The following is a 14,283-nucleotide window of genomic DNA, read 5'->3' as shown; positions in this document are numbered from 1 at the left end:
CTACAATAATGATTAATTTAATATACTGTGTTGTTATATTGACACCATGTTTTGTTAAAAAATGTATATACAATTTACAACGCAAGTTTACAGGTTGAAAGGATAATTTACTTGTTTAACAGTATTTTTAAAAAAAATTTTATTATACTTTATTAATCCCGAAGGAAATTACTTGGTTTTTCACATACCGCTAAGGGGTCAGAGCGCAGGGTCAGCTATTGTACAGCGCCCCTGGAGCAATTGAAGGTTAAGGGCCGTGCTCAAGGGCTCAGCAGAGTAGCATCTCTTTTGGCAGTGAAGGGGATTCAAACCGGCAACCTTCAGGATACCAGCGCAGATCCTTAGTCTCAGAGCCACCACTCCGCCTATTCATGTTACTGTGGTGTTTCAAGTGCTTCCTCAGATGTTATAAACTAAAATTTTTTATTTGTATTTCTTAATTACTAGTGTATGTGTTTTATTAGTGGGTATAAATTCCCAGTTTTCACCATGTAGCTTTTAAATGGACAAAAATGATACTGAACATACCTCATTGGCATACATAGTTTGTATTCAACAAAATGACTAAAACAGGAAAAAAAAATCTATTTTGTTACTTGGAATAGGCAGATACTCAGGGTTTACTATCAAAACTTGTTTTGGCTGTACAGAAAATATGTTTTGGGACATTCATAAATGCTTTGGATCTATTTCACCTAAAATTAATTTGAAATCCTCTGTTTTGGGATGAACTATTAATGAAATCCATAGTAATCATGTATGTGTGTTTTTTTTTTTTCTTTCTTGTAATAAAGCTTACTCCAAACAGTGAGGTAGCAAATATTTAAATGAATTGTGTTGAAAATAATTTACTATTTTGAGAAACTGATGGTAAGCTTACAAATATTTATGCTATATTCTATATTTAATGCATAATTATATACACTTCACATGCTCAGAGTCTTAATGTGTATGCAATGTGTCTGTCTAGGTTGCTTTTAATATTAAGACCAGGTACTTTTCTCTAGGTCTTCTTCACACGTTCCAAAAATACTGTCAGGGCCATTTCACAATGTTGCCATCCTATCCTGGAGCAGAGAAAACAGTGTACTGTTTGTTAGTACTTGTGGTTCATGTGTCCCATGTGCATACCTCAAAAAGCTGTGGAGCAAATATTTTGGCAGGATCAACTGTTACTTGAAATAGCAGCAACAGGCTCTCAGGACACTTCAGCAGAGTGCAGGGGTTATGAAGTTTCTTTTATTACAAACGCTGATCATTGGCAGCACGTAGTAGAAACCCGAGTTATCTTTTAAACCAACGCTTCTAGATCTGTCTTTTTGATATGGATGACAGTCAGAGTCTTCATCTGGAGAACAAGGATTCAAACGGAAGTGAGCCTCTTAATATTTCCTAACATAATTTACATTTTACTTTTGATTTGTTGAACATATATATTTTATCATCTGCTATTTAATGTTATTGGTAGTTTATTGAAAATGATGTTCAGAAGGAACTCTGCTTGGCAAAGTCGAATCCCATAATGTATAAAAAGTGTTTATAGTGCCTAATGTCAGGTGGGAGTGATACTGTAATGTAACTTCATTCCTGTTTTTCCATCCTTAGACAGAGTAACAGAAATGACAAAGGAAGATGTTCAGGAGCCGGCCTCTGAAGGTGATACATTGCTAAACGGACAAAGGAGTGCGTCCCCAGACTTGGAGAGACCAGTTGTTCACCAGGTGGCCTCTGCTCCCATGCCTGCGGACAGTGGTTAGTCCTTTCTGACACTTTCAGTTTATAGTTGGTGTGTAAATAGTTGCCACTATATTTTCTTTAAAATAAAAATGGATGAATTGGTATTTGAATTGATCAATTCAGACCTGCACTTTTATTTAAGTATAACCAAAGAAGATAGTCTGAATGAATATTTCTCCTTTTTTTAAAAAAAAGTACAATTTACATTGACACTTGCAATTATACAGTATTTAATTCTTATGATCACTTCCCTGCTTTATTCAGTGTTTAGTTAACTGACTCACTTACTGATTTATCCCTGCCAACTCCCCTCCATAACTCCCCACGTGTTTCAGTTTACTTTTTCCTTTCAGTTTGGCAGCAAGCACATAATAATCAGGAAATGGCTTGCTGTATGTGTAACGACCATGATTTATACTTGTTTGCTTATATATACTGTGAGACAGTAGTTTATTAATGTGCAAATACAATATATATACATAGTACATTATACAGTATGCTGTATAATACTGAAAAAGTTTGGGAACCCCTCTTAATTCTTTGGATTTTTGTTTATCATTGGCTGAGCCTTCAAAGTAGCAACTTCCTTTTAATATATGACATGCCTTATGGAAACAGTAGTATTTCAGCAGTGACATTAAGTTTATTGGATTAACAGAAAATATGCAATATGCATCATAACCAAATTAGACAGGTGCATAAATTTGGGCACCCCAACAGAGATATTACATTAATACTTCGTTGAGCCTTCTTTTCCAAATATAACAGCCTCTAGATGCCTCCTATAGCCTTCGATGAGTGTCTGGATTCTGGATGGAGGTATTTTTGACCAGTCTTCCATACAAAATCTCTCCAGTTCAGTTAAATTTGATGACTGCCGAGCATGGACAGCCTGCTTCAAATCATCCCATAGATTTTCAATGATATTCAAGTCCGGGGACATTGTACTTCTCCCCCTGCATGAATGCCTTTGTAGATTTCGAACTGTATTTTGTGTCATTGTCTTGTTGGAATATCCAACCCATGCGTAATTTCAACTTTGTGACTGATGCTTGAACATTATCCTGAATAATTTGTTTTTATTGGGTTGAATTCATCCAACCCTTGACTTTAACAAGGGCCCCAGTTCCTGAACTAGCCATACAGCCCCACAGCATGATGGAACCTCCACCAAATTTGACAGTAGGTTGCAGGTGTTTTTCTTGGAATGTGGTGTTCTTCTTCCGCCATGAAAAGCTCTTTTTGTTATGACCAAATAACTCAATTTTTGTCTCATCAGTTCAAAGCACTTTGTTCCAAAATGAATCTGACTTGTCTAAATGAGCATTTGCATGCAACAAGTGACTCTGTTTGTGGCGTGAGTTCAGAAAGGGCTTCTTTCTCATCACCCTGCCATACAGATGTTCTTTGTGCAAATTGCGCTGAATTGTAGAACGATGTACAGATACACCATCTGCAGCAAGATGTTCTTGCAGGTCTTTGGAGGTTATCTGTGGGTTGTCTGTAACCATTCTCACAATCCTGCGCATATGCCACTCCTGTATTTTTCTTGGCCTGCCAGACTTGGGTTTAACAGCAGCTGTGCCTGTGGCCTTCCATTTCCTGAATACATTCCTTACAGTTGAAACTGACAGTTTATACCTCTGAGATAGCTTTTTGTAGCGGTTCTCAAACTGTGGGCCGCGCCCCCCTGGGGGGGGCGCTGAAGCTGTACAAGGGGGGGCATCGAATAAATGAACAAGACATCAAAATAAATTTTTTACATTTTTATTTCAAATTTAAATTTGTAAGCATATAATCACAATGAATGCATTATAACTATAATTAAAATAAAACATTTCTAATGCATAGATCTAATGACTAATTCCGAGCGGCGGCGCTGCTGCTGCTTTTATAGTTGCGTATTTTCAATCCAGAAAGTTCGAGACGTATTGGTACATTCGGGTAACAGTAGATTAGGTGATAATGCGGCGTGACTGCACCACATTGGCAGCGTAGCCAATATTGCCAAATTGAGTTAAATAATTTACTGCGTATTGGGTTATTTTCATGATACAACTAACAGCAGTATAATATTTGTCGGATGAAAATATGTTCGTCTCGCGCAGATTGACTTCATCGGTGTCCTCGTTTACGAGATTTTTAAAAATTAAAACATATTTAATCGTTTCTTTACATAATTAAATAAGAATAAATAATTTATTCTTTGTTTTTGGGATTAGAATTACTACCAAAAACCACACAAGGCATTTTAACAGTTATTAAAGCACTTTAAAAAAAAAAAAAATGCAAATATTTTATCGAAGTTAGACGAACACATGCAAATCTTATGGAAGTAAAAATGATAGAATACCTCGACACTGTACGAGTATCATACCTTTGTTAGTTGTATCATGGGTTATTCTCATCTATCTTATTATGTAGGGGGCGCAGAATTATTCCAGGTAGAAAAGGGAGGGCGCAAAATACGAAAGTTTGAGAACCACTGCCCTAAACCATGATACTGAACAATCTTTGTTTTCAGATATTTTGAGTGTTGCTTTAAGGATCCCATGCTGTCAGTCTTCAGAGGAGAGTCAAAGGGAAGCACAACTTGCAGTTGACCACCTTAAGTACCTTTTCTCATGTTTGGACACACATGTCTATGAAGTTCAAGGCTTAACAAGCTAATCCAACCAATTTGGTGTTGCAAGTAATCAGTATCGAGCAGTTACATGCATTCAAATCAGCACAATTAGAAGGGCACCCAAATTTTTACACAGCCAGTTCTTCACATTTGATTTAATTTCATACAACTAAATACTGCTTCACTAAAAATCTTTGCTCGGAAAACACCCCAGTATTCAGATGTTCCTAGGAAATGAAAGACATACCACTGTTATCTTTTTTGTTGAAAGTAGAGTAAATTATTATGCAGGCAGTGAGGGGTTCCCAAACTTTTTCATATGACTGTACTTTTATATTTTGTGTTAGAAACATCATTGAAAGTAAGAGAAATTGCAATGTGTAATTAGGTCATTTATAAAGTATGTTAAACCAACTGTACATATCATTATTATAGGTGGTTTAATGTCTACATTAATACTTTGCCATATCATGTTAAACAAGTTATGCTTGTTCATGGTTTTCTTTCAACAATTTGAATATTTGATAGATAGATAGATGGATAGATACTTTATTAATCCCAAGGAGAAATTCACATACTCCAGCAGCAGCATATTGATAAAAAAAACAATTTTAAAGAGTGATAAAAAGGCAGGTATAACAGACAATAACTTTGTATAATGTTAACGTTTACCCCCCCAAGTGGAATTGAAGAGTCGCATAGTGTGGGGGGGGGGGACGATCTCCTCAGTCTGTCAGTGGAGCAGGACAGTGACAACAGTCTGTCACTGAAGCTGCTCCCCTGTCTGGAGATGATACTGTTTAGTGGATGCAGTGGATTCTCCATGATTGACAGGAGCCTGCTCAGCGCCCACCGCTCTGCCTCGGATGTCAAACTGTCCAGCTCTGTACCTACAATAGAGCCTACCTTCCTCGCCAGTTTGTCCAGGCGTGAGGCGTCCCCCTTCTTTATGCTGCCTCCCCAGCACACCACTGCATAGAAGAGGGCGCTCGCCACAACCGCCTAATAGAACATCTGCAGCATCTTATTGCAGATGTTGAAGGACGCCAGCCTTCTAAGGAAGTATAGTCGGCTCTGTCCTTTCTTACACAGAGCATCAGTATTGGCAGTCCAGTCCAATTTATCATCCAGCTGCACTCCCAGGTATTTATAGGTTTGCACCCTTTGCACACAGTCACCTCTGATGATCACAGGGTCCTTGAGGGGCCTGGTCCTCCTAAAATCCACCACCAGCTCCTTGATTTTGCTGGTGTTCAGTTGTAGGTGGTTTGAGTCGCACCATTTAACAAAGTCCTTGATTAGGTTCCTATACTTCTCCTCTTGCTCACTCCTGATGCAGCCCACGATAGCAGTGTCATCAGCGAACATTTGCACGTGGCAGGACTCCGACTTGTATTGGAAGTCCGATGTATATAGGCTGAACAGGACCAGAGAAAGCACAGTCCCCTGCGGCGCTCTTGTGTTGCTGACCACAATGTCAGACCTGCAGTTCCCAAGACGCACATACTAAGATCTGTATGGACTTGCATCCATGTCACCAGATATGAATCTACTCCCATCTCTGTCAGCTTGTCCCTAAGGAGCAGAGGTTGGATGGTGTTGAAGGCGCTAGAGAAGTCGAGAAACATAATTCTTACAGCACCACTGCCTCTGTCCAAGTGAGAGATGGATCGGTGTAGCATATAGATGATGGCATCCTCTGCTCCCAGCTTCTCCTGGTATGCGAACTGCAGAGGGTCGAGGGCATGGCGGACCTGTGGCCTCAGGTGGTGAAGCAGTAGCCGCTTCATGGGCTTCATCACATGTGATGTCAGAGCGACAGGCCAGAAGTCATTCAGCTCACTAGGACGTGATATCTTTGGGACTGGGGTGATGCAAGATGTTTTCCAAAGCCTCGGGACTCTCCCCTGTTCCAGGCTCAGGTTGAAGATGCGCTGCAGAGGACTCCCCAGCTCCAATGCACAGGCCTTCAGCAGTTGTAGCGATATTCCATCTGGACCCACTGCTTTGCTGGCACGAAGTCTCCTCAGCTCTCTGCTTACCTGGGCTCTGTAATTTTGGGTGGGGGGGGAAACTCTCTCCTATGCTGGTATCAGCAGAAGGATGGGTGGAGGGTGCAGTACTCCGAGGTGAAAGTGGGTTAGGGTGGTCAAACCTGTTAAAGAAGTTGTTCATCTGGTTTGCTCTCTCCACGTCTCTCTCGATGGTGGCACCCCGCTTCGAGCTGCAGCCAGTGATAATCTTCATTCTATCCCATACTTCCTTCATGCTGTTATTCTGCAACTTCTACTCTAGCTTCTCTTGTACTGCTCCTTCGCCGCCCTGAGCTGGACTCTGAGTTCCTTCTGCATGCGCTTGTACTCATGCTGATCACTGCTTTTAAAAGCCCTTTTCTTCTGGTTCAAAAGGCCCTTGATGTCAATTGTAATCCATGACTTGTTGTTAGCATAGCAGTGTACTGTTCTTACTGGAACTACAATGTCCATACAGAAGTTGATGTAGTCAGTAGTGTAGTCAACAATCTCCTCAATGTTCTCACTATATGATCCCTGCAGGATATCCCAGTCCGTAGTTCCAAAGCAGTCTCTCAGAGCCTGCTCTGCCTCAGGGGACCACTTCCTGAATGAGCGTGTGGTTGTAGGTAGCTCCGTCACTCTTGGTTTGTAGTGAGGCTGAAGCAGAATCAGGTTATGATCTGCTTTCCTAAGCGTAGGCAGCGGTGTGGCGCTATATGCGTCTTTAACGTTTGCATACAATAGGTCAATAGTCCTATTTCCCCGGGTGTTACAATCCACATACTGGGAGAAGGCAGGTAATGTTTTGTCCAGCGTCACATGGTTAAATTTGTATATTTATTCCTGTGTATTTTATTTTTATTCTAATTCAAAACTTTGTGTTTCATGTATTAATCAATTACTCAATGTTTAATGTTTTAAATTATTGTTGTTTAATTGATCTTTTCTGTATTTTTGTTCAGTTCTGTTACACTTTACAATGCTGTTCTATTGTGCACTTCAAAGTTTTGTTTAGGTTGAGTTCATAGCTAAAGTATTAAAATTATTTATTCTAATGATGAATTCTTTAAGGAAAGGAACATAACTTCAGTCAGTGTGTTTGTGTACATGCATGTCTGTAGCATTCCCCAGGCCTACTTGTAGTACAGCTATAGAAAATCCAGCACAGCTATAGTTTTGACAGTATGTAGAGCTTTTAATTTAACAAACTTACCGTTCAGTATGGTTAATAAAGAACATGGAGCAGCCTAAACGTACAGCTACAGAAAATCCAGCACAGCTATAGTTTTGACAGTATGTAGAACTTTTAATTTAACAAACTTACCGTTCAGTATGGTTAATAAAGAACATGGAGCAGCCTAAACGTACAGCTACAGAAAATCCAGCACAGCTATAGTTTTGACAGTATGTAGAGCTTTTAATTTAACAAACTTACCATTCAGTATGGTTAATAAAGAACATGGAGCAGCCTTAACGTTACCCAGATAATGTTTTTTGTTTAGAGTAAAAATCCAATTGGCAAAAGTAAAAATCCGAAAATGTATTATCATAAATGTCTTTGTCTGGTTCCCTTTTGTCTGAAGAATGGGAGGCAAATTTTTGTTCTGCAGTTTTCAAGGTGCCATGGAGAGGTTTTCTTGCACAAATAGATGAGTGTGCTTTTTGTTCCATTGTCTGCTTTGTCACACATTGTAGGTTTGAGTATAGACAGATATGACAGTCTTTTGAAGTTTCACACTCTAACCTCCCATTGTATGACGACAAGACTTTTGACCAACAAATAAAAGAGACAGGTGGATCTGCAGTTCCAAAAGTAATTCCTATGAGGGTTTGAGTTCCTTTTTATTTATACTGTTTATTCTGATAGTAGCTATTTTAGCCAATTTATTTATTTTTTGCTAAATACATGTGTTTCACTTGAGCATACAAGTAGATAATTGGCATCTAGTTTATGCTACACATGTAACGTGAGAATTATTTTTTCCCATAGACATTTTTCACATTTGCCACTATTGGCTTCATTGTAGTCAAACTTTTTTTCTCTCCATTCTGCATGAAAACATGAGATTAAAGTTTTTTCTGCAACCACTAGAAACTACATTAGGTAAGTAACATAATTTGTGGGTTGACCATTCCTTTAAATTTAAACTTGATTAACTATACAAAATACAGACCAAACTCCATTATTTGCTATGTTCTCCTTCGGGCACTATAATTTCCCTTTGAAGAAAAGAGTACTGAACCATTTTTTTGAGGTCTAGGCAAACATAAATCAGGAGAACCTGCATTTGGGAGTGGCTGACAGGAGAGCAAAGCAAACACTGGGGACATGATGGCACAAAACTAGATGGTGCACAACTTTTTTCAAGGAAGATGCTGATAATTACTCTTGGATTTCTTAATACACAGAAGTTCAATCGTTTGTGTGTTAATTTTGCAAAGGTTTGTGGATCAAGCGTTGAGAATCTGAGTTTCCATCATCTTCCTTGCTGACGATTTCGAGGGTGATATTGACAAAGTACCTGAGAGACTATGGTATTCTTGCAAGAATGAGTTTATCTTGTTGTCACTGTTTTAAATAGATGGGGAGAGTAGTTTAGTGGCTCAATAATTGGTCTTCACAACATAAGTTTTAGGGGTAATTTTTGACTCCACTGATTGAAATCCAGACACTTATGCAAAACAACATTTTACCTTATCAGAACTGTGAAAGTGAATTATTTAGACTTTTTAGTAATAAAAAAATATTTAATAGGTTCAGTTTCCTTTTTTATTAAAAAAACTGCTAAAGCATCAGAAATGTATTTAGTCACAGGTTATGTAGTCAGGAGTTAGCTTTGTTTTTACTATGTAATAGTAGTGTTTAACTGTTTAGTGCATTTTTGTTTGTTTGTTTTTCTCTTACAGAATTTTCTTTCTTTGACCCCAATGATCCAAAGTGCCAGGATATTTTGTTTGACCCAGACACCACTATCTCTGAACTATTTGCTGTTTTACGACAATGGGTACCACAAGTTCAGCAGAACATCAGTGTTATTGGCAATGAGGTACAGATATTCTTCTATTTCCATAAATGGACTGGGACCATGAGATGGTACCCTATTTCTTTCTCTGTAAACTATATGTGAAATATAGTTTATATATACTGCTGTAAAAAATTAATGGAACACTGTTTAATCAGAGTATTAGCATCACGTCAGTGAAACCTCTAGGATATTGATCTGGTCAGTTAAGTAGCAGAGGGGGTTGTTAATCAGTTTCAATTGCTTTGGTGTTTAGCTAGGGTGCTAGGGTGGAAATTAAATTGGAAATTAGCTAGGTTGCCCTGTGATCACCGCCCAGCACCGTGGAACTCGATTGGCATTTGGCATAGAATACCAGAATTGGAAGGTCCACCACTGGCACCCTGTGCTTTTCGCATGTGACAGACATGAAAGGGTCTGGAAAAGCTGTGGAGAATGTTATGCTGCATGTAACATCGTTCAGCATGACTGGTTTGGTGGTGGGTCAATGATGATCTGGGAAGGCATACCCATGGAGGGACACACAGACCTCTACAGGCTAGACAATTGCACCTTGACTGCCATTAGGTATTGGGATGAAATCCTTGGACTCATTGTCAGACCCTATGCTGGTGTAGTGGGTCCTGGGTTCCTCCTGGTGCACGACAATGCCCGGCCTCCTGTGGCGAGAGTATGCAGGCAGTTCCTGGAGGATGAAGGAATTGATACCATTGACTGGCCCCCACACTTGCCTGACCTAAATCCAATAGAATAAATCTGGGATCTTATGTTTCGGTCCATCCGACGCCACCAAGTTGCACCTCAGACTGTCTAGGAGCTCAGTGATGCCCTGGTCCAGATCTGGGAAGAGATTCCCCCAGAACACCATCCATCATCTCATTAGGAGCTTGGCCCAATGTTGTCAGGCAAGCACGTAAGGGCCATTCAAACTACTGAGTACGATTTTGAGTTGCTGCAATGAAATTTCGGCACAATGGACTAGTCTGCCGCATCTTTTTTTTAACTTTGATTTTCAGGGTGTCTTTGAATTCAACCTTCTGTAGGTTGATAATTTTCACTTCCATCAAATGATGTGGCATCCTTTCATTCCTAATATCAGTATAGATATCCAGCATGATTTTTTTTCCCTTTGAGATCTGATGTATTTTCGAAGTGTTCCTTTAATTTTTTTGATTAATGTACTTGAAACATATAGAAGTTATAACCACAGGAAGAAATGCAACATCTGAATAAACAATGTTTTTTTTTGCCCCAGATAAAATGCCAAAATGCAAGCGGTGACCCGTGATCCATAGTCACCGGGGCCACAGCTATCGCTCGTGTGCAGGACGATGGTTCGCTGCCTGCCCACTACGCCACCGCAGCTACTGCTTCTGACAGGACGCAGGCTGGATGGAGCGGAGGGGGGCGTTTCACTGCCCGCCCAGCACACACGGCTGGTAATCCTGCAAGCGGTGACCCGGTTGTGGCTGAACGGGGAGGCAGGGGTAGCATTGTAGTGTGCCTCGGATGGCTGCCTGTTGAATTGGAGTTGGGTGATTCACTACCCACCTTTGGCTGCACCGTGTTCATTCTTGGTGGGCGGATGCTGTATGTAGCATATTGTAGTGGAGGAGACTGTGAGGTGGGCTGGTGATGAACCCCCCTTGCCACCCGCAGTCATTCTCAATAGCAAGCCTGCTTGTACTGTTATGCACATAGCAGGAAGTTGTCTCTTGTCAGTACATCAGACATGTTGACGGGTGCCTTAATGCTGTGATAGCGTGTACTGTATAGTGCTGTGCAGAAGAGCTCGTCTTAACCTTTTGTCTTCACCCTTCAAGAATGTCTTTGAAACACAAATCTGATGCTGGTGATCCATCTTACTAACCGAAGGTTGTAAACCGGATATGGACGCAGGGCGCATCGAGGCGCACACGCACTGCCGCACTGCACGGAAAACACAGAAACGAGAAGGTTGTAAACCGGATGTCACGTCCGGAATCACGTCTCCACAAAACGAGACTGCTTTACTACAGATATGCGTATGTAATTAAATGACATTTCCCCAGACGCACCCACCCTCCATGATATGTCATCCATCCAGATATCGGACGGAACAGAAACTGATTGCCATTTTTGGATTTCTGATTCACTGTTGAATCGCGGGCTTACTAGTACAGTAAAGAAGAGAAAAACCATCAGCACTGAAAATAAAGTAGAAATAATAAAAAGGTCAGAGAGAGGTAAAATTCCATCATTCATTGGCAGAGCACTTGGTTACAGTCGGTCAACAATAGCATTTATTAAAATAATGTACCTGTTCCGACTTACATACAAATTCAACTTAAGTACAAACCTACAGTCCCTATCTCGTACGTAACCCGGGGACTGCCTGTATTATTGAAGTTTTCATTTTGAATATTGTTTCATTATCTTGCACATTTATACCCTTTGGCACAATAACCATATGAAAGCTTGTTTGATTTTTCTTGGAGAAGATGCTTACAACTGAGCAATGACAGATTAAGACATTTTCATTGTTATAAACCTTTCATGCAGTATGTTATTTTAAATCCAGCTATTCATAAAAATATACTTTCAGCCTGAGATAACTAAACAGTAATAGATTTGGGAAACTAACATGTGCATGAGTAAAATTAACTCTGAATTTATTATATCCATACACATAGTAGAATAAAAATGCATAAACAGTTTCAAAACAAGCTGTTAACCAGCTCCAAATAAACCACTCTTAATTGTATAAGCACTAGACAGATGTAGACTAAATTAAAACATAAGAATAAATTCTAAAGCTACATGAAGTATTATTTCTTGTTGTATATTATATCCAAAAAATGTTTTATATTCCAATTGCAATTAAAAATCTTTCTAAGATAGTAAATCAGAACTTGTTTTGATCATATGTAAGGATGTAGAACTAAAAATGTGAGATCCTAGAAAACAATTGCACAAAACAAATTAGACTCTGGGTACTATACTAAAACAAACACTGCCAAGATGTTCAAACTTTCACTCCATCAAAATCTTTTGTAATATGACTGATTTGTATTTATAGACTGATAATGATATTTATATAAGAGCAGCAAGGATGGTTGATTCCAAGTACATATTGTACAGATATTGCTGGTGTTTTTAGGTATTAGTTTTCTATGTAAAATATGTGAATGAAAAGAATCATGTTAAATGTATTATGTGTTTGCATGAAAAGTTTTAATTTAACATTTAAACAGATTAAACGGCAGTTACTACTGAAAAATGTGTGACAATTAGCATGCATTTTAAATTGTATTGGTAAAGGTTCATTTGCTTAACCTACTTTAACTCTCATTCCTTCTTTCTCAGTCTCTGTTTTTAAAAGGAAGAGATACCATTTGTTTACATATGAAACGGATCAAACTCTCATAATGTGTAGGCCTCCTCTGTTTTGTGAATATCTGTCTAATTGAAAAGAAAAAGAAAAAACTTGTGTGCTGTGATACTTTATATTCTTCACTATTTAAGTGTAAATAATTGCATTTTTGATTATAAATGTATGGGTTATTACATATTTTCACTGTGGCAATTAACTTTCGTTACCTGTCTTATTACACTTGCTGAACAAATAGGCCCTAACCTAATGTTACTTGATTGTTTACCTTTTTTGTAAGTCGCTTTTGATAAAAGTGTCTGCTAAGCAAATAAATGTAAATGTAGGCCCTCTGTGGCAATTTATACTGGAAAAAGCAGATGATTTTAAAGCCTGACAGATATGTACTAATTTTTTTTAACTACTGAATGTGTCAAAAAATAACTTGTCAAATGTTAGAAAAACTGCCTATAGTAAATCAAACATTTTAAATATTTAAAAAGACAAAATGATTTGTTAAACTGAAAATGCAAAATCAACTCTGAAAATTAATCAGAATTCCAAGTTGGAATAACTTCACTTAATTAGAATTAATGGCAGGTAAACATGAATAACATACATGTCAAAGCTTAGCTAAGCCAATTCAATATAACAGAAGGAGCCTATCTTGCTGGACGCATTAAACAGAAATTAACTGCACAGAGTGTCAGTACATTGCAGGGTTCAGTTACACACACACACGTGCACTTACGATCTGTGTTCATCGGTAGGGTATTATAAGAATACAGCCCATTAGCAGCAGGGTTTGGGATTTGAATCCCAGATGCTGGATCCATGAAGAAGCAGAACTAATTACTTCATTACCTTGATAACTGTAAACAAAATAGCTATGGAAAGAATTTATTTGTAATTGTCTCTCGCCAAGAAAGAAGAAATAATTATTCACTATGTTTTCTGACTAAAAGTGATCAGCCTGAGCTTCCTCTCTTTGCTTTGCTGCTGCCTGACATGCAGGCAGATGAGCAATGTTGCTCCTGGAGGGCCACAGTGGCAACAGGTTTTTGTTTCAACCCAGCTATTTAATTCTTGCCAATAATTTAATTTCATGGTTTGCTAGTGTTTTATCTCTGCAATGACAGGTCAGTCTCATATTGTCGACTTTTACCCTTTCTAAGGATACCATCCAATTTTTTTGAAGCCTAAAATGGATAACTAATTATCAGTCCATTTTTTTCTGTTCAGTTTCCTTCCAAGTACTTTATTAAACCAGGGTGTGTGTGTGTGTGGGTGTGTGTGTGTGTGTGTGTGTGTGTGTGTGTGAATATACTCAGGTGTAAATGGAAACAAGCTAGATGGAAAGCTGCTGGTTCTTTTCTTGTATCTTGTTGCTAGTAAGGAGCAATTGAAAATAGTCAGTGCAGCTATTTATGACTAAAATAAGCAGTAAGGTTTAAAAATCTTAACAAGCGAGACAAATGAAATGAAGCAGAAAAATACCACTTAAGCAATAAGTGCTTCATCCGCAATCCCTGA

At 38.8% G+C, this 14,283-nt stretch overlaps 1 protein-coding gene across 5 annotated transcripts in view; it reads left to right on the top strand.

The window, feature by feature from the left end:
* The window catches only part of LOC114644899 (CAP-Gly domain-containing linker protein 4-like), a 207,783-nt gene that overhangs the window by 13,701 nt on the left and 179,799 nt on the right, over nt 1–14,283 (top strand). For 3 of the 5 annotated variants that reach the window (XM_051925331.1, XM_051925330.1, XM_051925327.1), the window contains exons 1-3: nt 1,195–1,373; nt 1,606–1,752; nt 9,286–9,425. In XM_051925331.1, the coding sequence (XP_051781291.1) occupies nt 1,325–1,373; nt 1,606–1,752; nt 9,286–9,425 (336 nt within the window). In that variant the 5' untranslated portion in view covers nt 1,195–1,324. Of the gene's footprint in view, nt 1–1,193; nt 1,374–1,605; nt 1,753–9,285; nt 9,426–14,283 lie in introns of those variants that run through there. The other 2 variants (XM_051925328.1, XM_051925329.1) reach the window with 2 other exon arrangements.

This window comes from Erpetoichthys calabaricus, chromosome 3, assembly GCF_900747795.2.
Source record: "Erpetoichthys calabaricus chromosome 3, fErpCal1.3, whole genome shotgun sequence".
Lineage (NCBI taxonomy): Eukaryota > Metazoa > Chordata > Cladistia > Polypteriformes > Polypteridae > Erpetoichthys > Erpetoichthys calabaricus.
The sequence above is the reverse complement of the archived record's forward strand: the minus strand, read 5'-3'. Positions and strand labels throughout refer to the sequence as shown.